This window comes from Vipera berus (assembly GCF_964194415.1).
Source record: "Vipera berus genome assembly, chromosome: 1".
Lineage (NCBI taxonomy): Eukaryota > Metazoa > Chordata > Lepidosauria > Squamata > Viperidae > Vipera > Vipera berus.
Window position 1 is genome coordinate 320,601,075 of NC_138202.1, and position 26,002 is coordinate 320,627,076.

General features: G+C 38.7%; 1 protein-coding gene across 2 annotated transcripts in view; it reads right to left on the reverse strand.

Moving 5' to 3' along the window:
- Nucleotides 1-306: 306 nt before the first annotated feature.
- Nucleotides 307-26,002, reverse strand: part of ZC3H6 (zinc finger CCCH-type containing 6) — a 32,915-nt gene continuing 7,219 nt past the window's right edge. For both annotated transcript variants that reach the window (XM_081344783.1, XM_081344782.1), the window contains exons 3-12: nucleotides 25,524-25,646; nucleotides 19,157-19,388; nucleotides 14,680-14,792; nucleotides 13,603-13,719; nucleotides 12,893-13,006; nucleotides 11,808-11,915; nucleotides 9,899-10,152; nucleotides 5,722-6,191; nucleotides 4,429-4,671; nucleotides 307-2,768 (exon numbers count right to left, since the gene is read on the reverse strand). In XM_081344783.1, the coding sequence (XP_081200909.1) occupies nucleotides 1,267-2,768; nucleotides 4,429-4,671; nucleotides 5,722-6,191; nucleotides 9,899-10,152; nucleotides 11,808-11,915; nucleotides 12,893-13,006; nucleotides 13,603-13,719; nucleotides 14,680-14,792; nucleotides 19,157-19,388; nucleotides 25,524-25,646 (3,276 nt within the window). In that variant the 3' untranslated portion in view covers nucleotides 307-1,266. The remainder of the gene's footprint in view (nucleotides 2,769-4,428; nucleotides 4,672-5,721; nucleotides 6,192-9,898; nucleotides 10,153-11,807; nucleotides 11,916-12,892; nucleotides 13,007-13,602; nucleotides 13,720-14,679; nucleotides 14,793-19,156; nucleotides 19,389-25,523; nucleotides 25,647-26,002) is intronic.

Sequence of the window (26,002 nt, forward strand, 5' to 3'; positions counted from 1 at the left end):
TGGAGAATACTTCAAAATTTCTAAAACTTGCTGTTAACTACATTGGCTAACACAATGCATCTTAGGTTTTTTACAAATTTATTCAGTTTGCTTAATGAACTTTTTTCTCCTCAATCACTTTGTCACAATTACTTTATGCTGCCCACTGATGACTTGCAAAATTGAAGCTTTTGATTTTTGCAAGATGAAAGTTCAGGTGTAATATTTTGGCCAGAAGGTTATTTGAAATGGTCTTCACCAGAGGTGGTTGGCAATATAAGAAGTCAGAGTTACAGCAGAAATTCATAAAATTTTCTGTTCATGAAATCACATATAAGATAACCTTTATTGTCATTCTTTTTACTGTGGGCACAATGGCACACATCAAAAATGAAATTTAGTTGCCTGCTCTAAAAGTGAACACATACATACTGTATCTAAGGAAACCACATGACTCTGGAAAGTCAGAGATTTCACTCTTTTAATTTGTTAAAAATGCCAGACACATGAATACATGTTACTGTCATTACATCAATACAAAAAAGCAATACAAATTAAGCAGCTGAATACAAAAATACATTGAATACATGAACACCACAATGTGACATAACACAATAGAGAATAGTGTATACATGAAAAAGTAAATACATTTTATAGACCTAGGTGTTTTCTATTTTAACAATAATGTTTTAGTTATGTCCTTTGCATTTTTATATATACAGCATAGAATAAAATACTTTAAAAAGTTTTTTCTGCTCCTCAGTATGTAATACAATATCTTTTAGGCTAAGAATATCAGTTTCATGAGTAAAAAATGTTGCCCTGTGTCAAATGCTTAGCAAGTTGGGCTTAAGAAGATTAGATAATTGTCATCTTAAATAATGTTTCTCATAGTAATGTACATTATATTGCTTGAAACTGTACAATCATACAAAAGTGGCAAACATAAAATGTTGATTTTGAAAAGTCACATTACACATATACAAGTCTTTAAATTGAATCCCTTAATGATGATTTACAATGAAAGTGCTTCTCTCAGACCTAACATGATATACGCTTTTATTTAAACGGATCAATGATTCATATCCCTGAAATGGGAAACTTATATAGAAAATACCAAATTGGCAAACACTATAGTATACTGTATTACTGCATGTAGTTCTGAAAATAGCAGCCCCAAAGTATTTCTGGTTATAATTTAAAAATAAATAAAGCATAGAGGTAAACCAGTTACAAAACTGCGGAAACCAGCATTATTCACAATGGTAAAAAAATCTTAACAATTAGCTAACAAAAAGGTGAAGCAGTTGGGTCAAAAGTCTTGAAAACATCTTTCAGTGATTTGTCATCTGATTCCCCATTTGGATCATTTTCTAGTGCTGGAGTGATCTGCCCAGGCTGCCTTATTTGCCTCTGATCACTATATTGTGGTCTGATTAACCCTGATAAAGCTTGGATAGGAAGGTTGTGCACCGCTGGAGCAGAACTGGAGTGTTTAGCCTGAGATTTATTGAGATTAGTTACCGGTACTTTCTCTGAATTGGTTTCTCCAAATGCTTCCACATGTTTTTCTATGTGCAGGGATGCTTTTTGAGGCAACTGTTCTTCTGAGGTGGCTACTTCATTCTGACCAGTGTTTTTCAAAATACCCTTTTTCTGGTTTTCTCCATTCTCTCCTGAATTAAGTGGAGAAGAATCCAATGAAGTATGGTTTCTTGGATCATATAAACTAATGCCACTTATTATTGAACTAGAGGTGCCTAGTTTGGAACTTGCAGATGACAACTTAGGTGCATATGGAGGCAATGTATCTGAGTCAGACTGGAAGACTGCAGCTTCTGAGGACTGTGATGTACAAGTGCTGGATCTGGCCAACCTAGGATCAGTTTTTGAAGGCAAAAGATCCTTCACCGTTCCATGATGGGAGTCTGTACTGGACAGTCTATGCAGCCTGGGGTCCGTGGATTTTTGTAAGCGAGGATCTCCTAACTTGTTTGTATTACCAGGATGCAAATCTGTAGAGTGGTCCAAAGATCCACTCCTGTTTGCTAAGTTTATGTTATTTTTTGCTTTTGCTGCTAGTCGTGGATCACATGGAACTGTACTTAGGATAGAATCACTTTTGCTATTCCTTAATTGATTAAATCGCTGGTCAGCTATAAGTGGAGGAAGGGGTAAATTGATTGAAGATACTGGATCTGGTTTTGGCAAAGGTACCGGGAGTAAATCTTCAGGAGCCCATACAATATGCTTAGCAAAATTGGGTTTGCTTAGAACAATGTCCATTTTAATATGGCTGAACTGTCTAAGTTGAGATCTCGGATCTCGTAATGTTACTCCAGGAAGAGGTTCCAATGGTATGAGAAAAGCTCTGTCTCTTAACTCTCTTTCAGCATCTTCATCATCTTCATCCAATCCTTTTTGCGTGATTTTGACAACAGGGTGTGGATAATGCACATCCAGTTTTGCTCCACTCGTAGAGGAGCTTCCATGACTGCTTTCGTTACCCTTTAAGGTTCTTGGATCTCGTGCAAGCCTTGGGTCCAAGACTCCCGATTCTGATTTCCTAGCATTTGATCTTGAAGCTGATCTGAGTCTTGGATCAACAGCCTGGTTTCCTGAACCACGTTCCTTAGCAAGTCTTGGGTCAACTGGCATAACACGCAGCTGCTGATCTGCTGAATGCTGATTTCGAAATGTTTCACTTTGTTTTTTTAAGGTCTTCAGTATGGATTTAACACTGCTTCCTTCTTCTTCTTCACTACTAGAGTACCAATTTACATTATCATCTAAAAGGAAAAAAGAGATCATTAAGTCTTAGGAACTTAATATATATTGTCTAAAATAAGATTCTATCATTTGATATGAATAAAAGTTGCAAAGCACTATTATGAAATTTTAAGCTTCTATTAAAAATATAAATTCTTGTTTATATTGGTTTAGTTGTATACCTTTCTAGTCTTTCATCTTGTAGTCATCAAAATTCAACTCCACAAACCTCAAGTTAAACCTTTTTAAAAACATTGGGGCTATGTAACTTCAGATAATATCTTACTCTTACAGTTTTTAAGTCCTAAAAGCATATAAGAAATCTAGAACACCCCCTGCATAACTCCAAATTTAAAACATTATTTTATTTTCAAATCGTTTTATTTTAAAATTTTATTTTATTTAAAAACAAAAAAAATGCTAGATCACAGTTCCCCAACCTCTCCGGCTTTGCAGACCAGTGGCCGGGAAGGGGGGGGGCGGTGAGAGGGGATCGTTCTGCATGAGCAGCCAGCAAGCACACACAGCTCCATTTGCACGAGAGGCTGGCACATAAATGGAGTGTGCGTGCATGCATTCATCTGCTGTTCGTGCAAGTGGGGATGTGCATGTGCATGCTTGCTCGCCATTTCCATGGCCTGTTTGTAAATACTCATGACCCACTAGTGGACCATGGCCCAGAGGTTGGGGACCCCTGAGCTAGATGACCATGGGCAAGTCTCTTTCTCAGCCCAACCCATCTCACAGGATTATTTTTATGGGGAAAATAGAAGGAAGCACTATTATGTATGTTCAGTGCCTGAAATTATTTATAAAAATAATCAAGGCAGCATAAAAAGAGTATCAGTAGTGTCTTGAGATCACCAAAATCCTTTAAAATTTCAGACTATTTGTGGGAGGTATTGCATAATTGTATTCTGAATGTAAATTTTTGTTAGTTATTAGCAAAAGACTCATAGAAAGACATGCTAGTGTCCACAATGGAAGAGTAGATAGTAACGGTGATGGAGTTATTAGAGATGGTAAGATTGACAGTTTTAATTAAAGAGAATTTATCTATTGTTATTTCTACTTGGAAACTGCTACTGAACATTTTGCTTGAAACTGAAATAAACAAAACTTTTAAATGATTAGAATGATTTTATTATAGAAAATGGTCTGAAATGTTATGAAATGCAAAGCAAAAGGGTAGGTTTTTTTGTATATATGTGTGTATACACACACGCACACACATGTGTGTGTGTCTGTGCACATATGTGTATGTATGTATGTATTCTACTTCAAAGAAAAGTTGGAAGTTACCACTTTTTTCCTCTCTGCATTTATTTAAATTTAACTTTTTTCTATTTTTATCTTATAATGAACATAAAATGTATAAAAAAAGAAAAATAAAAGTCAATGTTATGCCAACACGTAAGAGGGAATCAATCAGTCCATCTGTATGACTGTTCTATAATAGATACGTGCATGCTTTTCGTTAGAGATTTAGCCACAGAACTCTGTTTGCTTGGACCAATTGGGAGTTGATTATGAAACAAATAACTGGTGAGCTTAATAAAAATTACAATGAGTATAATAAACATAAGAGGGAAGAATACAGTAAATATTCCGATATCTGAAAAAGAAACAACATACAATAAATATAGTATTATATTTAACAAATGCATAAACTGAAAATACCTTCTTCTCTACTCAGTGACCTTTGACACTGATTGCTCATCTGTTCTCCATCATCTTGATGTTTTTGACTCAGCCTTACAAAAAGGGCTTTCTGCATTGCAGGAAGAAAATCAGGTACATTCATAGCCGAATTGTGTCCTGCTGTAGTGGCGCAATCTGATTCATACTCATTTCCACTGTTATGTGAATCTGAAGAATTTATGTAAGACTGGTGTTCTGTAAAGTCTCCTTGCCATGTAGCATCTGCATTAAGTATTACAAATAATTAGTGTTTATTATGATGCTTTAGAAGTCACTTAGCTTCATTTAATAAACCCACTATAAAATCAAATATAGTTGTGTGATAGTTCCCCCAAAACTGAGACTAGCTTGGGGATCCTTGGTAGATATGCAGAAAAAGTATCTAGAGTACTCTAAACTAAACTAAACTTTCTTTTTAAAAAATTGGCTCTTATACAGAAAAGGCCCAGTGTTCTCAAGGATGTCTTTAAGGAGTGATTCCTAAGGCATCATTATTTCACTTTTTACCAGCTTTTCAATTCAAAGTAGCAGCGCCAAGCAGGCACACATCCCCTTCTAAAGGGCTGGGGAAGCAGGCAAGCGTTCTGCATAAGGAAAGCTAATGACTAACATTTTACTTGCTGAGGCTGAAATGATAGGCTCCTGAATAGAAATGAATCATTGCAATATACTCCTTTAGGAAAATGTACTGTAAATGTATACATAATATGAGATCTAGCTTGGCGTAATGGTTTAGGTTTAGGGCAACAGGCTAAAAACAAGATAAAAACTGAGAGATGATGACTTCTATATCTTGCTTTAGGCATAAAGCCTGCTTTAGGTTAATAATTCTCTTAGCCCTAGGAAGAAGACAATGGTAAGCCACTTCCCAAAATCTTACCAAGAAAACTGTGTGGTCTTGTCCAAGCAGTTGCCAGGAGTCAAGAATGACTTGAAAACACACACACACACACATTATGAGTGTGATACATGCAATACATTTATCTAAGGTGTTCCAGATCCCATTTACAAAAATTCTAGAGGTAAAACTGTTCCAATGCAGAATACATGGATTACCACTTTTCTTCTATAATTTTTCCAATTAGTATGTTCATTTTGAAAACACATATATATCTTTAATTAAGGATTAAGACAAGAGTTGTCTGCACCTCACTTAATTCTCAAATTTAAATGCTGAATGCTTGCAGAAAACTAGGTTTACTATCAACAGATAAGATTGCTCAGTTTAGAGTGATGAATTAAAATGAAACTATTTTATAAATTAAAACCTACCATTAGCATTATTGGTTGTTTGGAAATTATGCACAGCCTGATGTGAATAATAGTTGTCATAGAAATTAGCTGGATTCTGAAGAGTTTCATATGCAGGATTTGACTGCCGCTCACTAGGAATGTGCTGATATGGTGGACCAGGTGGGCAATGATTGTCTCTGGGCATGTTTGCCATATGTTCTTGAGCAACTGCACAGTTGTATGACACACCAGGTGGTGTTAAAGGTGGACCACCCTGATTTCCATGCATAGGTCCACTGGCTTGACCTTGTGGTCCTAAGTATCCTGTAGGAACTGGCTGCAAAGGTGGACTATGTGGTACCACTGAACCCATACAAGGATGACCAGGAGATCCTGGATGCCCTGCTGGTCCATTATGTCCTGGGCTTGATTCTCTGTTATACATGTGAGGGTCGTTTCCTTCAAACTCTGGTCCAGGGGGCGATGTACTATTATAGAATGCTGGCGGCCTGTAAAAAGAAAGCCAGGTCAAGTACATTTGTGTACAAATATTAAAATCAGAACACAATTGACAAGCAGTACTATCTAAAAAAATCTGCAAGGGGCAAAATATACTACCTTCCCCAAATTGTATTTTTTAAACTGATTGCTGTTTTCTTTGATCCCAGATTACTCTATACAGTAGAGTAAATTCTACAATTCATATACTTGTGTTGTTGTTGTTAGCTGTGAAGTCGTGTCCGACCCATCGCGACCCCATGGACAATGTTCCTCCAGGCCTTCCTGTCCTCTACCATTTTCTGGAGTCCATTTAAGCTCACGCCTACTGCTTCAGTGACTCCATCCAGCCACCTCATTCTCTGTCGTCCCCTTCTTCTATTGCCCTCAATCTTTCCCAGCATTAGGCTCTTCTTCCTTCTCATTAGGTGGCCAAAGTATTTGAGCTTCAACTTCAGGATCTGGCCTTCTAAAGAGCAGTCAAGGTTGATCTCCTCTAGGACTGACCGGTTTGATTGCCTTGCAGTCCAAGGGACTTGCAGGAGTCTTCTCCAGCACCATAGTTCAAAGGCCTCAATTCTTTGGCGCTCAGCCTTTCTTATGGTCCAACTTTCACTGCCATACATTGCAACTGGGAAGACCATAGCCTTGACTATACGCACTTTTGTTGACAGGGTGATGTCTCTGCTTTTTAGTGTGCTGTCTAGATTTGCCATGGCTTTCCTCCCCAGGAGCAAGCGTCTTTTAATTTCTTGGCTACAGTCCCCGTCTGCGGTGATCTTGGAGCCCAGGAAAATAAAATCTGTCACTACCTCCATTTCTTCCCCATCTATTTGCCAGGAATTGAGAGGGCCGGATGCCATGATCTTGATTTTCTTAATGTTAAGTTTCAAGCCAACTTTTGCACTCTCCTTCTTCACCCACAAGAGGCTTTTTAGTTCTTCACTGTCTGCCATTAGAGTGGTATCATCTGCATATCTTAGGTTGTTGATATTTCTCCCGGCAATCTTAATTCCAACTTTTGATTCAACTAGCCCTGCCTTTCTCATGATGTGCTCTGCATATAAGTTAAATAGGCAGGGCGACAGTATACAGCCTTGCTGAACTCCATTCCCAATTTTGAAACAATCGGTGGTTCCGTGTCCAGTTCTCACTGTTGCTTCTTGACCTACATATAGATTTCTCAAGAGACAATTAAGATGGTCTGGTACTCCCATCTCTTTAAGAACTTGCCAGTTTGTTGTGATCCACACAATCAAAGGCTTTAGCATAGTCAATGAAGCAGAAGTAGATGTTTTTCTGGAACTCCCTAGCTTTCTCCATGATCCAGCGTATGTTGGAAATTTGGTCTCTAGTTCCTCTGCCTCTTCAAAATCCTGCCTGTACTTCTGGTAGTTCTCGATCCACATACTGCTGGAGTCTAGCTTGTAGGATTTTAAGCATAACTTTACTAGCATGTGAAATGAGTGCAATGGTGCGGTAGTTTGAACATTCTTTGGCACTGCCAAGTAGTTTGAACATTCTTTTCCAATCCTGTGGCCACTGTTGTGTTTTCCAAATTTGCTGGCAAATTGAGTGTAGCAATAATAATAATAATATAAAGTTGGAAGGGACCTTGGAGGTCATCTAGTCCAACCCCCTGCTCAGGCAGGAAACCCTATACCATTTCAGGCAAATGGCTGTCCAGTCTCTTCTTAAAAACCTCCAGTGTTGGAGCATTCACCACCTCTGGAGGCAGGTTGCACTTTTACTGCATCGTCTTTTAAGATTTTGAATAGCTAAGCTGGAATACTGTCTCCTCCACTAGCTTTGTTGTCGCTCAGTTTTTCTAAGGCCCACTTCATTTCACATTCTAGGATGTCTGGCTCGAGGTCAGTGACCACCTCAGCGTGGTTATCAGGGACATTAAGCTCATTCTTGTATAGTTCTTCTGTGTAATTTTGCCACCTCTTCTTAATCTCTTCAGCCTCTGTTAGGTCCCTGCCATTTTGATCCTTTATCATGCTCATTTTTGCATGAAATGTTCCCTTCATCTCTCCAATTTTCTTGAAGAGATCTCTGGTCCTCCCTATTCTATTGTTTTCTTCTATTTCTTTGCACTGTTCATTTAAGAAGGCATTCTTATCTCTTCTAGCTATTCTCTGGAATTCTGCATTCAATTGGGCGTATCTTTCTTTTTCTCCCTTGCCTTTCGCTTCCCTCCTTTCCTCAGCTATTTGCAAAGCTTCCTCAGACAGCCATTTTGCTTTCTTGCATTTCTTTTTCTTCGGGATGGTTTTAGTTGCTACCTCTTGTACAATGTTGCGAACCTCTGTCTATAGTTCTTCAGGCACTCTGTCAGATCTAATTCCTTAAATCTGTCACCTCTACTGTATATTCAACAGGGATATGATTTAATTCATAGCTGAGTGGCCTAGTGCTTTTCCCTACTTTCTTCAGTTTAAGCCTAAACTTTGCAACGAGAAGCTCATGGTCTGAGCCAGTCAGCTCCTGGTCTTGTTTTTACTGACTGTATAGAGCTTCTCCATCATTGGCTGCAGAACACATAGTCAATCTGATTTCTGTGTTGACCGTCTGGTGGTGTCCATGTGTAGAGCCGTCTCTTGGGTTGTTGGGAAAAGAGTGTTTGCTATCACCATTGTATTCTCTTGACAAAATTCTATCAGCCTGTGCCCTGCTTCATTTTGTACTCCAAGGCCAAACTTGCTTGTTATTCCGGTTATCTTTTGGCTTCCTACTTTAGCATTCCAATCCCCCCTGATGATAAGGACATCATTTTTTGGTGTTAGTTCTATAAGGTGCTGTAGGGCTTCATAGAACCAGTCAATTTCATCCTCTTCAGCACTGATGGTTGGGGCATAGACTTGAACTACTGTGATATTGAATGGTTTGCCTTGGATTCGAACTGAGATCATTGTCATTTTGGGGACTGTATCCCAGTATTGCTTTTCCTACTCTTTTATTGACTATGAAGGCTACTACATTTCTTCTGAGGGATTCTTGCCCGCAGTAGTATACCTGATGGACATCTGAATTAAATTCACCCATTCCTGTCCATTTTAGTTCACTGATTCCTAAGATGTCGATGTTCAGTCTTGTCTTCTCTTGTTTCACTATGTCTAGCTTGCCTTGATTCATGGATCTTACATTCCAGGTCCCTATGGAGAAAAAAATCTTTACAGCATCGGACTTTCCTTTCACCACCAGACACATCCACATCTGAGCATCCTTTCGGCTTTGTCCCAGTCGCTTCATTCTTTCTGCGCTACTAGTACTAGCCCTCTGCTCTTCCCCAGTAGCATATTGGACACCTTCCGACCTGAGGGGCTCATCTTCCAGCGTCATATTGTTTTGCCTTTTGGTACTGTCCATAGGGTTTTCGTGGCAAAGATACTGGAGTGGGTTGCCATTTCCTTCTCCAGTGGATAACGTTTGTCAGAACTCTCTGCTATGACCTTTCCGTCTTGAGTGGCCCTGCACCACATAGCTCATAGCTTCACTGAATTACGCAAGCCCCTTCACCACAAGGCAGTAATCCATGAAGAGGCATATACTTGTACAACTATACAAAATGTGAGAGAGGAAACAGTTGCCCTAACTGGATACCGTAATGTAGTCTGAATTCATTTACTGTAAGGTTTGTTTAAAATAATCCATTTTCTGAAATTGATTTCCTCATTAACATTTAATGTATAGTTTTAAGGATTCCTAGACTTACGTTTTCCCAATTTTATGTGCTAAATCCACAGTAGGCTTCACAACTATTTCAAAGAGGGATGGAATTTTCTTGAACTCGCCAGAGGGATCCTGAAAGTTTTCTGCATCTTCCTCCATAAATGAATATGGCTCCGGTGGGGTGGGCAAAAGTCCAACCCCTGGAGGTGGCTTAGGAAGAGGAACTATGCCACGTTTCCTAAGTTCTTCCACTTCTTTTTCATCATCATTCTGAGGCTCATCTTCAGTATTCAGTACCTAAAAACACCACATTAAAATATAATCAGAATATATGGGCTATAGGCAACTATTTTAAAGTTCATGGCAAAAGCACTTATTGAAATCTATACCTGCTATTTATAGATCAGATTAAACTAGAATACTTTAAAACATGTAGAACCTACAACAACATTAAGTCATCAGTACTTATTAATTTGGAGTCTTTCTTCCAAATTCATACTCTATGAACATTTAATAAAAGTTCAGGGGTAATTTAGCCTAAACTGGAGTACAGAATAGTACTGGACCCATGAATTAAATTATATATGGCAAGAGACAAAGTACAATTCCACCTCTGTCTATAATCCAGATGGTTTGAAACTAGATCTTACAGAGGGAACACCCTGAAACGACGTAATCAGCTTTCCCCACCAGCATGTCCCAAAACAGAAGATACAAGACAAAATCAGCACTAAACAAATACTGCTCAGAGTCATTTTAAAGATCATTTCCATGCTGCCCAGTTTCTCCTGCTCCATGATTTTCCTAAAGGAGTAAGGTATGGCATAGCAGAAGCTGAGTAATGGCATTTAAGGATAGTTTCTACTTGGAATATTTTCAATAAACAGTTCTTATTCAGCTACTGCCTACCCTGTACTTTTTCATGTGAAAATTGGGCAAGGGGGAAAGAAATGAGCACATGACTTTATGAAGACTTTCCACTCCTTTCTCAAATTTGATTTTACAGACCACCATCCAAATTCCTAGCACTATGATAATGTTCCAAAACTAATACCACTTTGTAATGTCTTTGTAAGACTACACTTGCAATATTGCATCCAGTTTTGGTCACCATGATATCAAAAAGATGTTGAGACTCTAGAAAGAGTGCAGAGAAGACCAACAAAGATGATTAGGGGACTGGAGACTGAAACATATGAAGAAAGGTTGAAGGAATTGTGTATGTCTCGTTTAATGAAAAGGAGGACTAACAGTGACATGATAGGTGTTCCAATATTTGAGGGGCTGCCACAAGGAAGAGGGGTCAATCTATTCTCCAAAGGACCTGAAGGCAGGACAAGAAGCAATGGATGGAAACTAATCAAGGAGAGAATTGACCTAGAACTAAGGAGAAATTTCCTGCCAGTTAGAACAATTAATCAGTGGAAGGAGTTGTCTCCAGAAGTTGATGGTGTTTCAACACTGGAGGCTTGCAGAAATCCTCCATTTCATATGCATACATGACCTCACGTACAAGACTGTAGATTGCCTTAACATGCTTATGCGTACATGTTACAAAAGACAAAAAATGGTAACTAAAGGATATTATGATCTTTTTTTAGAAAGTCATAATCTGTCTTCCTTCATTAGGTATCTGATGTGTAATAGAAAAACAGAGAGAACACTTTGAAACAGATTAGATTTCCTAAGTGCCGGTAGTTGTAGTCACCTTAAATATATTAGTAAGAGATTAGGGCAAAAATCTTCCACTAAAATATATAAACTGATTTCTTGCTTTGTAGCATGTGTTTATAGGAAGAACAAAAAAAGTTCTGTTTTTCAGTTGCTTAGGTGCATTTCACATGCAACTGACTCTCAATCAACTTATCTAGCTTTCTTGAAAAACTGGAAGCATTTTTTATTACAAAGTTTGATTTTGAAATACAAAGTTTGATTTAGATAGCATTACTTACCTTATCAAGTAGTTCTTTTGTCTCTTTAGTTAGAGGATCATGAGAAAACTTACATTTGTCACCATGGTAGCATTTTGCTCCTGTATGATAGAACTTGCAAGGAAATTCATGTAATCAAATATTAAGGAAACTAAACAAGATAACTTTTAATACTAGTGAAATTCCCATAATTTTGGCATTACTTTCTTAAAAAGGTTTATTGTAACATATGCTTAAAATAAATTCCTGAAGAATCAAGAGAATTGTGGCTGCTTCCAAAATGGCACCCACTTCCAGAACAGTAACATGCAATCTCTGAATATGAGGGTCGTACGGTAGCTCAGCTGATTCTCCTTCTGATAGGCAATTTTTGGAAAAGGAAAGTGGACTGGTATGACTAAAGGGAGAGAGGAGGCCCAACTCTGTTGGATCCAGTTACAGGAAGCAGAGCATAGAGTACCTCAGTGGGTGAGGCAGGCCCTTGCAGGCCTGGGGCAGGCTACTTATGAGTTGGGGAGGTGTTGCAGAGTAGGTCTGGGCCTTCCCAGGGCTTCCTCTATCCCAAAGCACCCCATACTGCACATTAACAACTGCAACAGGGAAATTAGAGATTGTGGTTTAGTGAGGGAATCACATGGGCACTTTACTTAATGACTGCCACAACTACTTTGGAAGCAGTCACAATTCTCACAATTCCTCAGGCATTTATTCTTAACCATATGTTATAATAAACTGTAAGTTGAGTACTACTGTATTCATAACAAATTTTAAGCAAATTTAAGCAGTGGTTAGAGAAATAAATAAAAAAGGGAATGCATTGCTAAAATGTTTTTCCATAATGCTTTTATGTTTTATTATTAATCATTTCTCTTACTTTGTTGTATCTTTAATCTGGTGCACCTTTCTAAACATTGTTATAAATGATTCTTTCAAAAAGGGGGAAAAGAATACATTTCTAAAACTGTTACTTACTTTACATTAAAAGTAATATTTAAAGCCTCTAGTCCTTAGAAACATCTACATTCTATTATAAATGGAACATTTAAAGTACTATTGATCACTTCAGCTTTGATCACAATATGACTGAGACATTTTTGTCAAAGGATATTATGCATGTAAATGCAGTTTTCTCCTTTGGAACAATATCCCTGAATGTAAAATTTACAGATTTCTTTTTTCTTTTCTATTTCTGCATCATGATCAAATTTACACTGATCTCCCTGTAACATAAAGACAGATTATAAATTTCAATAATGACTTTTTACATTTCATACTGTTTTATTTTACCCCATCAAAGAAAATTAAAAATTAATTTTACATCAAAAAGATAAAATGAATTGCAATTATATGAAGATTATGAAATTAGAAAACAGGTTACTTTCTATTAACAGTCTCCGTATTCACATATTGATGGGACTGCTAAAGCAACTATATTCAGTGATGCAACAGTATCTAAGAGCTAACTAGTAGAATGTATATATTCAATACTAAATATGAAAGTTCAGATGAAATTTTAAAAATAGTGTGACCAAACAAAATATACGCACCAATCTTTGTATTATTCTAAGCAATAATTTTCTCTAGTATCATTTATACCGAATACACGAAAAGTTCCCCCAAATCTAATAAATTCTGGATATAATTTTTATATAATTAATTTTTATGGCCATTGGGTTTTGATTACCATAAGAATGAATGGATTTGGCAGGGTAAAAATTATGTAACAAATAATTAAACTTGAAGCTTTGAACAAACTAGAATAAGATCTATAAACTGTTTACTTTCTTTGAAGAAAAAATTACAATCATATATTCACCTTAATACAACGGGCTTCTAAGAAATATTTACAAATTTGTTTTCCCTTGTGTTCCACCGTATGCTGGTTTATGAATGCCTGACTCATAGTTGGCCATTTCTTTATTGGCTTCATTTCCTGTTAAACAAAGGCTCCATTTTAATGTGGTTATTTCTCAAGGGTTACTCAAAAACAACAGTCAAATGACAAGATAAAATATCTATTCATGATTAAACTAATCATTTATTTATTTACTAAATTTATTTGCTGCCATCTTATTTCAAAGTGACTCTAGGTAGCTTACAGAATTAAAAGCATTTTAAGTCATAAAAGATAAACATTTCTAAAACAATAAAAATGAAAATTACAATGAAAAATAGTATCAATAGTTAAAAAATGGGGAGGGAGGGGAGCAGGATGTGCAGAGGGGAGATGGGATTGCTTCTTAATTCATCAACCACATCTAGTGCGATGCTCCTTCCATAAGGTCTTCAGGTCCTTATGGAAGGTCAGAAAGTTGGAAGATGATCTCACATCAGGGGTTAAGATGTTCCAATTTTCATGCATACATACATACAAATGAACAATACTCTTATCATAAAAGATACCAATGTTGGGTACAGCTGTATAGAAGAATCCCATCTTTATGAACAAGCAAGTAATAATAAGCTATCTTGAAAATCAAAATACAATAAAACAGGGATATAAAAGTGACAATTCAACCACTGGCTGTTTTCCAACCAAAATTTCCCTGCTATTAAGCTCACCCAGATTATATTTATATTAGTCTGGTTTTGCACTGACTATTAACATTTATCTTAGTTATGTTACTTTTACTTTCATAATGCAATTATCTTAGTTCTAAGGCTACTGAAAGAAAAGTAAAGCATTTTACAACGTACAGCTTTAATAAAAACCACTATTTTTAATGCAATAAACCAGGGGTGTCAAACTCCCAGCCTGCGGGCCGGATGTGTCATCTGGAAGCCACACCCACCCCATCGCCGGCAATGACAAAACTGTCCCGATACGTTGTGCAATGTCACATGATGTTGCAAGTTTGACATGTCTGCAATAAACCATTTTCACTTGACTTACTTCTTCAGATCCTTTATTTATCCCTCTTCCTCTTCCACGATCTTTGCGTTTCAGTTTCTTTTGCATGTTGCGCCCTCGGCCAATACCATAACTATTGCTCATTTGTGTAGCACCTAAAAGATTACAAATTTCTGGATGAATATAATAATTTATTACTTACTATGATGCAGAAGAAAAACTTTTGTATATATCACTTATGTTTTTCTATGTAGTGATTATTCATTAAACTTGATATAGTGCCAACTTTAAAGTGTCTTGCATTTTACAGTAAAGCAAATTTAAAATAATTTAAAAAATTAAAATAGGAAACAAATAATATCCACTGATAAAGTTGACTGTTAATTTAACTGTTCAAAAAGATGACTTAAGGACCTTTTGAAAATTAATAAGGAAGTTGTATCCTTCAAGTATTCCAAAGAACTAGAACAGCAACATAAAAAGCTTGACCCTAAATGCCAGCAGACAAGATTGCAGCAACAAGTAGCAAGCATTTTCAGATGGACTAGCTGTGGACTTCATCTAGAATTTTTTTTCTTTCAAACAGCCTTGGTCCAATCCATGTAGGGTCTTGTATTTTGCCCAGAAGCAACTTGGCAAACAAACCACAATCTCTTTGTGTTCTTCCAGGGACCAACCTCACTTCTAATTTCTGTACCAAATAAAACATCCAGAGTAGACAACTGGTGCATTAGGCCTGGAGGGTACCAACACATGTACCAGTTTTAAGGTTATTATTTAAAGGATTATTAAAAGATTTCTAAGATTATAAAGTAACAAATTGTTATTTGTTGTTTTTGATATAGTGAATTTGATATAGTTTAAAAAATTACTGAACATACTGCAGTTTATGTATAATACACAACTGCATTGTGCTGGGGTTTTTATTTTGATAAAGCCTTCAGTGAAATACTCCTTCAGCATAGCTTTCCAAAATAGCACCATACGTCTAATCATTTATTTATTTAAGAAAAATGTATATGGACGCCTAATTCAGTCTCAGTGACTGGGCAGTTCACAAAGATAAAAACCTGATATAAAAACAATAAAAAGCAGTAACACACACACACACATACCCTGCTCTCTGGCAACAACAATCAATCAAATAGGCCACTTGATGGGTTTCATCCCATTCTGGGGTCTCCAGGCCCATCGGCAAAACCAGGTCTTCAGAGCCTTGCAAAAATCATCCCAATGGAGCTGCCATGCTATTTGAGGCAGCTACTTAACTGGCCATCTAAACATTTCTGATGAGGCAAATTGGCCAGCGTCAAAATTTCAAATGGAAGTATGAAGACTGAGCACCTCATTTTTCCACACTGAAGCACCATTTCATTTGAAAGACTGGACTCAAGGCAGCCCTTAAAAGTACTGCTTTGCCAGACAGTCTAGGAAAATTCTCAAAATTTAGTTTATAAAACAATTTAATTAATTTTGGCAACTCATGGCAAGTTATATTGCCTATAATTTGTATATAAGAAACATATTTTTGTAAGTTATTCCATACTTAAATATTATGTCCCCAAATCTGGAAGCATCATAATAGACCATCTATTATCTAGACTCCTTTCAGTGAAGATTCAGACCTAGGCAGGGGACTGAAACAGAAGTACGCTTTTGGATGATCTCTAGTAGGAGTGGGATGGGGATAGTCCATATATCATGGCTCTATGTGACTTCTTGGTGGCCTCTGATACTATTGACCATGGCATCCTTCAGGATCAGCTCCATAAGGTGGGAGTGGATGGCACTGTATTGTGCTTGGTCTCTTCTTCCTCCCCAGGTGAAATCAGTTAGTGTTATTTGGGAGTGAGCAGTCCCACCCTTGACCCCTGCTATGTAGGATTCCATAGATTCAGTAGTCTCTTCACTCCAGTTTAGTATCTACATGAAACTACAAGGAAAGAATATCCATTGCCATGGGATGAGATATGATCACTACAATATGCTGATGATACCCAATTATTCATCTTTGTCCCTGGCAAACTAAGTGTGCAATTGATATCAGTCTCATTGACTGGAGGCTGTGGGAGAAATGGATGGGGAACAACAGGCTTCAGCTGAACTCTGGCAAGACTGAGTTTTAGAAGTCTCCTTGATCTGAGAAAGTATCATATTTGGTGTTGGATGGGATTGCATAGCCCCAGATGGACATTGTGTACAGTCTGGGGGTTCTTCGGGATTCATGACTCCTGCTTGGTAGCCATTGTGACTAGGAGAGCCTCTGCACAACTTTGTGTTGTGCACCAGTTGTGTCTATTCCTGAATTGGGAGGCTCTATTCTCAATTACTCATGCCCTGATCTTCTCCTGAATGAACTACCGAAATGTGTTCTACATGGGGCTACTTTTGAGAAGTATCTACAAGCTTCAACTGATACAAAATACAGCGGTGAGACCAAACACGTGCTTCTAGAACTTTCATATCTTACATCTTTGATCCATAATTGCCAGTTTGCTTCCAGGTTCAACTCAAAATGCTGTTTTTTACCTTTGAAGTCCTGCATGGCATGGGACTGGGTTATTTGTGGGACAACATCTCCCTATCCAATCATATCTGGCAGGAAGGACAGGTTACAAATTACATCTGCTAAGGAGTTCCATCTGACAGGACCCCAAAAGTGAGCCTTCTCTGCTGTAGCACCTGCCCTTTGATGAGATTACGTAGCCGCTACTGACTTTCCAGAAATCTCTTAAAAACACGGTTGTCAGCAGGCGTGGGGATCCTATATAAATAGAGAGTTTAATATAACTATGTGGACCTTGAATGCACTCTTCCATTCACTCTCCAGTGAATATATTTATATTTTGAATTTTAAAATAGTTTTTAAGGCTCTGTTTTTGTTTTGTTTCAACTGTATGCCATCCAGAGACATATCCATGAAATGGGCGGCTATGTAAATTATATAGATCTACTGCTATGTGGCCATATTGAGCTTATTGCCAAAATAATGCATACTTTAATTACCTTACTTCTGGCCTCTTGCAATGTGCTTCATATAAAGCTGCCTTTGACAATATTCGAGGCTGCAGTTCATTTACTACCAAATGCTGCATAACTGGAATGTAAAACTCTTGCTAAAATAGGTGCATGGGCTTATAATTTGTTTCTGAATTTAATCAAAAGTGCTGGCATTATTGACCTTTAAAGATCTGAAAGGTTTATGGGCAGAATATTTAATGGATTGCTTCTGTATGAATACTACATGTTGAAATAATTTTCAGAGTATTTGTATATTTCAAAACTCCACAATCTGTATGGCTGAAATAAGAATGTCTTTTTGATAAATTTGTGAAGGCTTTATTTTTAAAATAATTTTATTCAACTTATCAAAATATAAAATATAAACAAATGGGCCTACATCTTGCTCATATATAATCTTGCTTTATTTAATATTTAAATATTTTATTGCTATTTTTGTTATTCCGGTTTGTGTTTTTTTGTTTATGTATTATTATTGGGAGCTACGTAGGACCCTATAGGATAAATACGTTCTAAATAAACAAATTAATGTTATTACTAAGCCTACTTAAAGCAGTTTGATTACCAGCTATATAATTAAATGCAATCAACTGCCATCTAAGAAACAGAATGCTTTCTGAAAATAAAGAAATTGTCCATTTCCAATTTTAATGTTCTGATAACTTAAATTTGGTTAAACAGTAAAGTAAGTATTCACATTTTTTTAGGCAGAAAAAACTTAATTGTGCTTTTAATGTAATTCTTCTGTGTATTAGCTGAGCAGCAGTTTGAAATCTTTTTGCACAAGACTATTTAACCGTTACACATAAGACTGAAGTTGCAAAATCAATTCATTTAATCTCCAAAGTTTCAGGTTTTTCAGATCTATGTTCCATGTTTAATTTACAGGACAGATGCATTTCTCTAGAATGACTAAACACATGACAGAATTCAAGAACTATATGGGAAAGGGACTTTTCAGTATTAAAATACCTGCTCCTACTCTGTATTCCTTTCCTTTAATAAATAGAAAGGAATTCTCTGCTTTGCACCTGATCTTCAATTGAGCAGAGTTCTCTTTTTCTTAAGAAAAAATGCTAGCCATTCTCAAGTTAACATGCTTACTTACAAAAATTACATTAACTGGACTTCATGTAAAAGCATTACACATATAATTCCTTTTTTATTAATATGTAATTGTCATACTGGAATAATGTAACTATGTTGTCTATGTTCTTTTATGTTAAAATTTCTGATTACTTATAACAGAATGAACCTTTTTGGATATAAAAAAGCAGTTGACTGGAAAACAAAAGCCATCAGGTAAATGAACCTATAAAAGTATAAACTCACTGGAAATATAATGGTGAGATGATTAATGGTGAGATGACTATTGACAGTTTTTACTGCTGCTAATGGATTAATAGTGAAGTATCATAATAATAAACATGACTCTGTATTCCATTCTACACAGGTAGGTACTAACTCAGATCTAATTGTTCTTTGATAACTGCCTTACCTTTGTGAATCCCTTTCATCCCTTGCTTTTTCCCTGGTTCTTTTGAAATTGGAGCTTCTAACTCATTAGTTTCTTTAGCTTGTCTATATTGCTTTAACTGGTCAACAAAATCTTCTTTTTCATCTTCATTGTAACAAAAATCATCACTGTAATTATCATAATCTTTGCTTTTTGTTTTTTTATTATGCTGTGTCTTCTGCGAAGGGGTGTATTTTCCTGAAATATGCCCATGCTGGATAAAAGATAAAGATAATTAGAAGCATATGAGAATACTAATTAGGAACAAATCTCTAATATATGATGTAACAAGACAGATCAAGATTCTACCTGAGGTTTACCAGGATATACACTGTAACATTTACTCTTCTAACGTTTTCTTTACTGTAATTTTTTAAAAAATATACTATCAGCATATTACCAGCATATTTTTAAAAATGGGAGGAAACTGTTTCTAGTGATGATCACCCCCAGACAAATTGAGTTACTGACGTAAGGTGCCTGCTCATTTAATTATGAGTAAATAGTAGTTTTGAAAGATTCAAAAATGAAATGAGTTTAGTTGGATTATTGCGTTTTTAAAAAAATCAATGTCCCCCCCAATGTATATATAATTCATGTAAAGTGGGCTATAGAAGAGAATACTTTTGAAAGCAAAGCACAGATTCTGTCTCCTTGTGAAGCTAACTGTATGCTATATATGTAAATAATTAAGATGGATGAGAAAGTTTTAGAAGTAGTTAAGAGCTCCTCTGAAATACAGATTTAATACATTTTAATCGATATTTTGTTTGAGGTCAAAATTACATGGCTTTATTGAACATTAATTTGACTGCATCATTTTGTTGTAATAAAATTAGAACTGCTGAGAATAATGAAAACACATATAAATTTCAAACTATTACAGGATTATGGATACAAGCACCTCTGGTACAAGTGGTTTTTCCTTATATAATTTTTCCATGCATTCTAATGGGAGATAAACATATACATACAAGACCTGTACCTTCTTATCCTAGAGGCACTCTACTTTCATATGTTTCATTTCCCCTTCAGCCCTGTTGCAACTCCCCCCCTGCCTTTTATTCAGGAAAATAACCAATTTGATGAATTCCAGAAAGAAGAAAAAGATCAATATTATACAAAACTGTCTGCAAAATTTCCATTCTAGATTCCCTTATTTTTTTTAATTACTTACATTACATTAATTTACATTTACATTACTTCCAATCATATTAAGGTTTTGTGTGATTGCTGAAAATGTTAAATAGAAATGATTTGACTCAAATTAATTCGTTGAAGTCAAGCACTTATCCCACTTTTATTTATTTATTTATAAAATGTATTGGCTGTCCATCTTACCACAGGGTAACTCTGAGCAGCTTATAATCATTAAAGATACCCTCCCCCAACAGAAATGCACTAAAACATAAATAAGTTAAAACAAGCCAAATATTACGATCCAATTAAAGATGGGGGGACAGGATGACAGGGAGATGGGATCTGTTGTTAGTTGATCAATCCCCTCCACTGTGATGTATCCCCTTTGGAGCCCCAAGCTAGCTGGCAGAGCCAGATCTTTAGGCTCTGATGGAAGGTCAGGAGGGTTGAGGCCAACCTCACACTGGGGAGAGGGAGCAAGATGTTCCAGAGGGCAAATGCAATGGCAGAAAAGGCCCTTCTTCTAGACCCTGACCGCCAGAATAAGTGGGCCAACAGGATCCACAGCGTGCCCCCTCTGCTGGCACAGGTGGGATGGGCCAATCTCAGTGGAACGAGATGGTTCTTCAGGTAGCTTGCACCGATGCCATGAAAGGCTGTAAAGTTGATTACCAATATGTTGAATTGCACCTGGAAGCAGACTGGCAGCTTGTGGAGCAGTGTTATATGGGCCATTCTTTGGGCCCCAAGTACTCTCTGCACCATTACATTCTGCAGCAACTGTAGCTTCCAAATGCTCTTAAAGGGTCATGTAGAGCAGGGCTTTTCAACCGGTGGTACGTGTACCACTGGTGGTACATTAGTACCTGGCAGGTGGTATGCGACCCTGCCCAGCCTAGACAAGTGTAGCAGGGGGAGGGAATGAGCTAAAGCGGCACAGCGCAGGACTTGCTGTGAGAGTCCTCAGGAGCTGCAGGGCTGCTGGGATTTATTTATTTATTTATTTATTTATTTTATTTAATTGAATTTCTATACCGCCCTTCTCCCGAAGGACTCAGGGCGGTGAACAGGGCATATAAATAGAAGTACAAAAGTTAAAAAGGATTAAATTATTGCCCAAATTAAAACAATCAAAATATAAAAAAAACATTAAAACCCTAGCATTCCCCCATCAGGCCAGGCCAGCTTGTTCGAATAAATGGGTCTTTAACCCGCGCCGGAAGGAGCGAAGATCCGGTGCCATCCGGAGCTCAACCGGCAGTTGATTCCATAAGGCTGGGGCACCCACAGAGAAGGCCCTCCCCCTGGGGGCCACCAGCCGGCATTATCTGACCGGAGGCACCCTGAGGAGGCCCTCTCTGTGGGAACGCACAGGGCGGAGGGGAGTCGACGCCGGCAGCAGGTGGTCCCCGAGGTATTCCGGCCCCATGCCATGTAAGGACTTAAAAACCATCACCAAGACCTTGAACCTCACCCGGAAGACAACTGGTAACCAATGCAGCTCGCGGAGCAAAGGTGTAACATGGGAGTACCGGGAAACTCCCAAGACAACTCTCGCGGCCGCATTCTGTACCAGTTGGAGCCTCCGAGTGGTCTTCAAGGGAAGCCCCATGTAAAGAGCATTGCAATAGTCAAGACGAGAGGTCACGAGCGCATGAGTGACCGTACACAAGGCATCCCGGTCCAGATAGGGCCGCAACTGACGCACCAGGCGAACCTGAGCGAAAGCCCCCCTAGTCACGGCTACTATGTGGTCTTCTAGGGTAAGCCGTGAATCTAGGAGGACTCCCAAGTTGCGAGCCCTATCCACGGGGGGTAAAAACTCACCCCCCATAGAAAGCGATGGAACATTTTGAATGTCCCGGGATGCCGGAATGTACAGCCACTCAGTCTTGTCAGGGTTGAGCTGAAGTCTGTTCCTCCCCATCCAGACCCGAACCGGATGAGACAAAGGCACCGGGATTGGCACTTCCAGCTCACCCAGAAGAGAAACGAGGAGGGAGTGGAGACAGGAGAGGCTATAAAAGGAGGCAGTTTTGGCAGGAGAGGGAGAGAAAAAAAAAGAGGTACCCTTGGGAAGAGGAGTCAGCTGGGGCTGCACCAAAAAGGAGGAGGAGGAGGAGGAGGAGGGGGAGAGGAAAGGAGATAAAACAGGCCAGCAGGGAGCTGATCTACAACTTCATGGCAGCCATCTGTGCCGGGCGCGCACAGGTGGCAGCGAAAAACAGGCAAGAAACACAACAGGGGAGGGGTTACCCTCCAAGAGGAGTGAAGAAAGGCACCATCCCCTGAAGGAGACCAGCAAATGGCCCTCACCCATTCGGCTTTGTGAGTTCTGGGGGAGGGGATGCCGCGAGCGGCATCAGAGTCCACGTTACCTGTGCGACACCGCCCAGCCCCCAGCCTGTCTTGTTTGTCAGGTAGTAGTGCGCTCTCCTCACTGCATGGAGAGGCTGGGCCAGGCGAGGCAAAGCTGGAGAGAAGCTGAACCTGCCTGGGCACATGCACAGGAAGCAATGAGTGACCGTTTTGCCCCACAGGCTGACCGCGTTCCAAGCGCTTCGCTTTTACCCGGGATGCCAGGCCCCATGTGCTTTCTGCCTCCTGTGCGCACACTCAGGCAGGTTCGGCTTCTCGCCAGCTTCGCCTCGCCTGGCCCAGGTTCTCCACACAGTGAGAAGAGCACACCGCTGCCTGCTGAAACCAGGCAGGTTGGGGGCTGGGCGGCGTCACGCAGGTAATGTGGACTCGCAGCGTCCCTTCCCACAGAGCTGGGTGTCAGAAGTGGACGAGGCTATTTGCCGGTCTCCTTCAGGGGAAGGAAGGAATGAAGGAGATGGGAATGAGAAAGAGGGAGGCAGTGAAGGAAAGAGGGAGATTGGAATGAGAGAGTGGGAGGGTCTTAGGCAAGTCCTGCCTTAGCACTTGGCCACCAGCAGGCCTGCTGCCCTTTCACCATCCCCTTTCCCGCTCCTCCTGGCCTATCCTGGTGGTTTCCCATCCTATTGCTAAGGATGCTTTGTTGACAAAGCCGGGTCTCCTCGCATGGAGAGGGAGTGGGCTTTCCTCTGACCCACTGACTCCTGCACCTACCATGAGCAACCTGGCCATGGAGAAAAGGTGGTAAGCACAGCCAGGCGCCCCCTCAAAGAAGTGGGGCTGGACTGGGTTGGGCTGCAGGGGCTCCAGGAGCTCAAGGGCTGGGCTGGGTGCTTGCCCTCCACTGCCCAGAGCTCCAGGCAGCCCACAACACTGTCTGGGAATCCCCTGTGTGGCCAAAGAGGGACAGCGAGGCTCCTCCGGTGGACCATGCCCTGGTGCCCACCCACGTCCAACCTTCCTCTACTAGTGACCCCCAGTTCCCCCCTAGCCCCACCCACACCCCCCACAGGGCCCCCACAACCTGAGCAACATTGAGCTGGCCATGCCCCCCCCCGGCCATTGACTTTGCTTGTCAAAAGGTTGAAAAAGGGATCACATGACACTAGGACAGTGACCATCATAAATATGAATCAGTTGCCAAGAATCCAAATGTAAACACCTGACCCTGGGGATGCTGCAACAGTCATAAGTGTGCAAAATGGTCATGTCACTTTTCCCAATACCGTTGTAACTTCAAACAGTCACTAAGCGAACTGTTGTAAGTCAAGGACTACCTGTACTTTATATAACTTTTTTCCTTTTTTGGGGGGTCATCAAGTTTTTGACACCTTGCTAGGCGACTGGTGGTATTTGAATATTGCCATATCTTAAAAGTGGTACAATCTGTGAAAAGGTTGAAAAACCCTGATGTAGAATGCATTATAATAGTCCAATCATGGGACTTTCTTATAAATTGAGGAACATTAGAAGCTTTGAAATGTCTTTTTTCCATAACAGATATTTATTGGATTTGGCCATCTATAATTTCATATTGTTAATATTATACATGTGTAAAAAGCAGCTGAACAGTATTCATGGAAACTTATTTAGTCAACATGTATTTGCAGCTTCACTATACTTTATTATGAAAAATATGGTAGACATATCAGATTATCAAAAATCCAAAATAATATCCATTTCCTTTCAAAATGTATGAATTAAAATGAAAGATTTTCATACCAACTGGAATATAGATTCTCCTTGACTTACAACCGTTCATTCAACAATGGTTCAAAGTTATGACAACCTTGGAAAAAGTGACTTATGAAAAATTACTTAACACTTATGATCGTTGCATTCCTGAGGTCACAATTGCAATTCAGTAGCTTGGCAATTGGCTCACATTTACTGCCAATTGCAGCATCCCGTGATCATGTGATTGTAATTTGTGACCCCTTTTGCCGATTTCCAGCACAAAAATTGGAAAAAAAACACCCACTGGGGAAGCTGGATTTGGTTAATGACAGAGCCTTGGTGGAGCAGTGGGCTAATGCCTCCTTAAGTAACACCAGCTGCCTGCAATTAGTGCAGGTTCGCATCCCACCAGGCTCAAGCCTTCCATCCTTCCGAGGTAGGTAGAATGAGGACCCAGATTGTTGGGGGCAATAAGCTGACTTTGTAATAATGCCGCTTGGGGCGGGGGGGAAAGCCCTAATAAGCAGGCATATACATAGAATGAAGGCTATTGCTAAGCACATTGGTTTGTGCTTAAATTGTAAGCCGCCCTGAGTCTTCGGAGAAGGGCAGGATATAAATGGGATAAAATAAAATAAAATAAAATAAAATAAAAATTATGATTTGCTTAACAAGTGCAATGATTCATTTAAAGAACGCTGTAAAATTGCCATAAATTTGAGTCTGACCTGATTTATGACTGCAATGACTAATGACAGAAATTCCAGTCCCAATTGTGGTTTATTTATTTATTTATTTATTTATTTATTTATATTAATTAATTAATTATTGGGACTTATATGCCGCCCTATCTCCCGAAGGACTCCCGAAGGTTGTAAGTCAAGGACTACCAGTATTATATTTACAGTACTTATCCCTTACCTCCACATTGTAAAAAGAGTAACAAGGAACTAGATTTATTTAGGGAATAAATAAACAAACTATAATTACATATTTTGAAAAAGATACAATGCACTTATATGTCTGAATTAATTCAATATAATTAATTCCCTCTTTTGAGAAAAATGGACATTAGTCTGGGTAACATCAAGCAACTATTTAAATAGTGTGGAAAAATAAACAAAATGAAGTTAATTTTAAAAGCTGTCTGTACCTGAAGGAATGAAGACTCATAATCTCTATAGAAACCAGCTCCTTTCTTATGAGATCTTTCTGTACGTTCAGCATCAGAGTCAACGCTGTAGTCAGAACTATCATCACTAGAAGGTGAATTATGCTGAAAAGGAAGAGCAGTATCATTTATACAATGCTTGTTATAGTATGATCATATAGCGTGTGTGTGATTTCATACACATCTATCCGTATGATTGAAATTACTACGAGTAAGTATATCTGAACAAAATTGAGTGTAAGCTAGGGTTATAGAAGGCAAATTAGCACAAGGACCAGTTTATCACCAATTAAGGTAGGTTGTGCATATAGTTAATGAGCCTTGCCAGTACACATTTCAATTCACATGGGAGTAAGAATGTTAGAAGCAGCATGTGATGATGGCTCAGTGGACTGCTTTCTAAGGTATTTTGCAATCTGTAGGGAACCTCACCTTTTCAAGGAGTTAATATTCAGTGAACT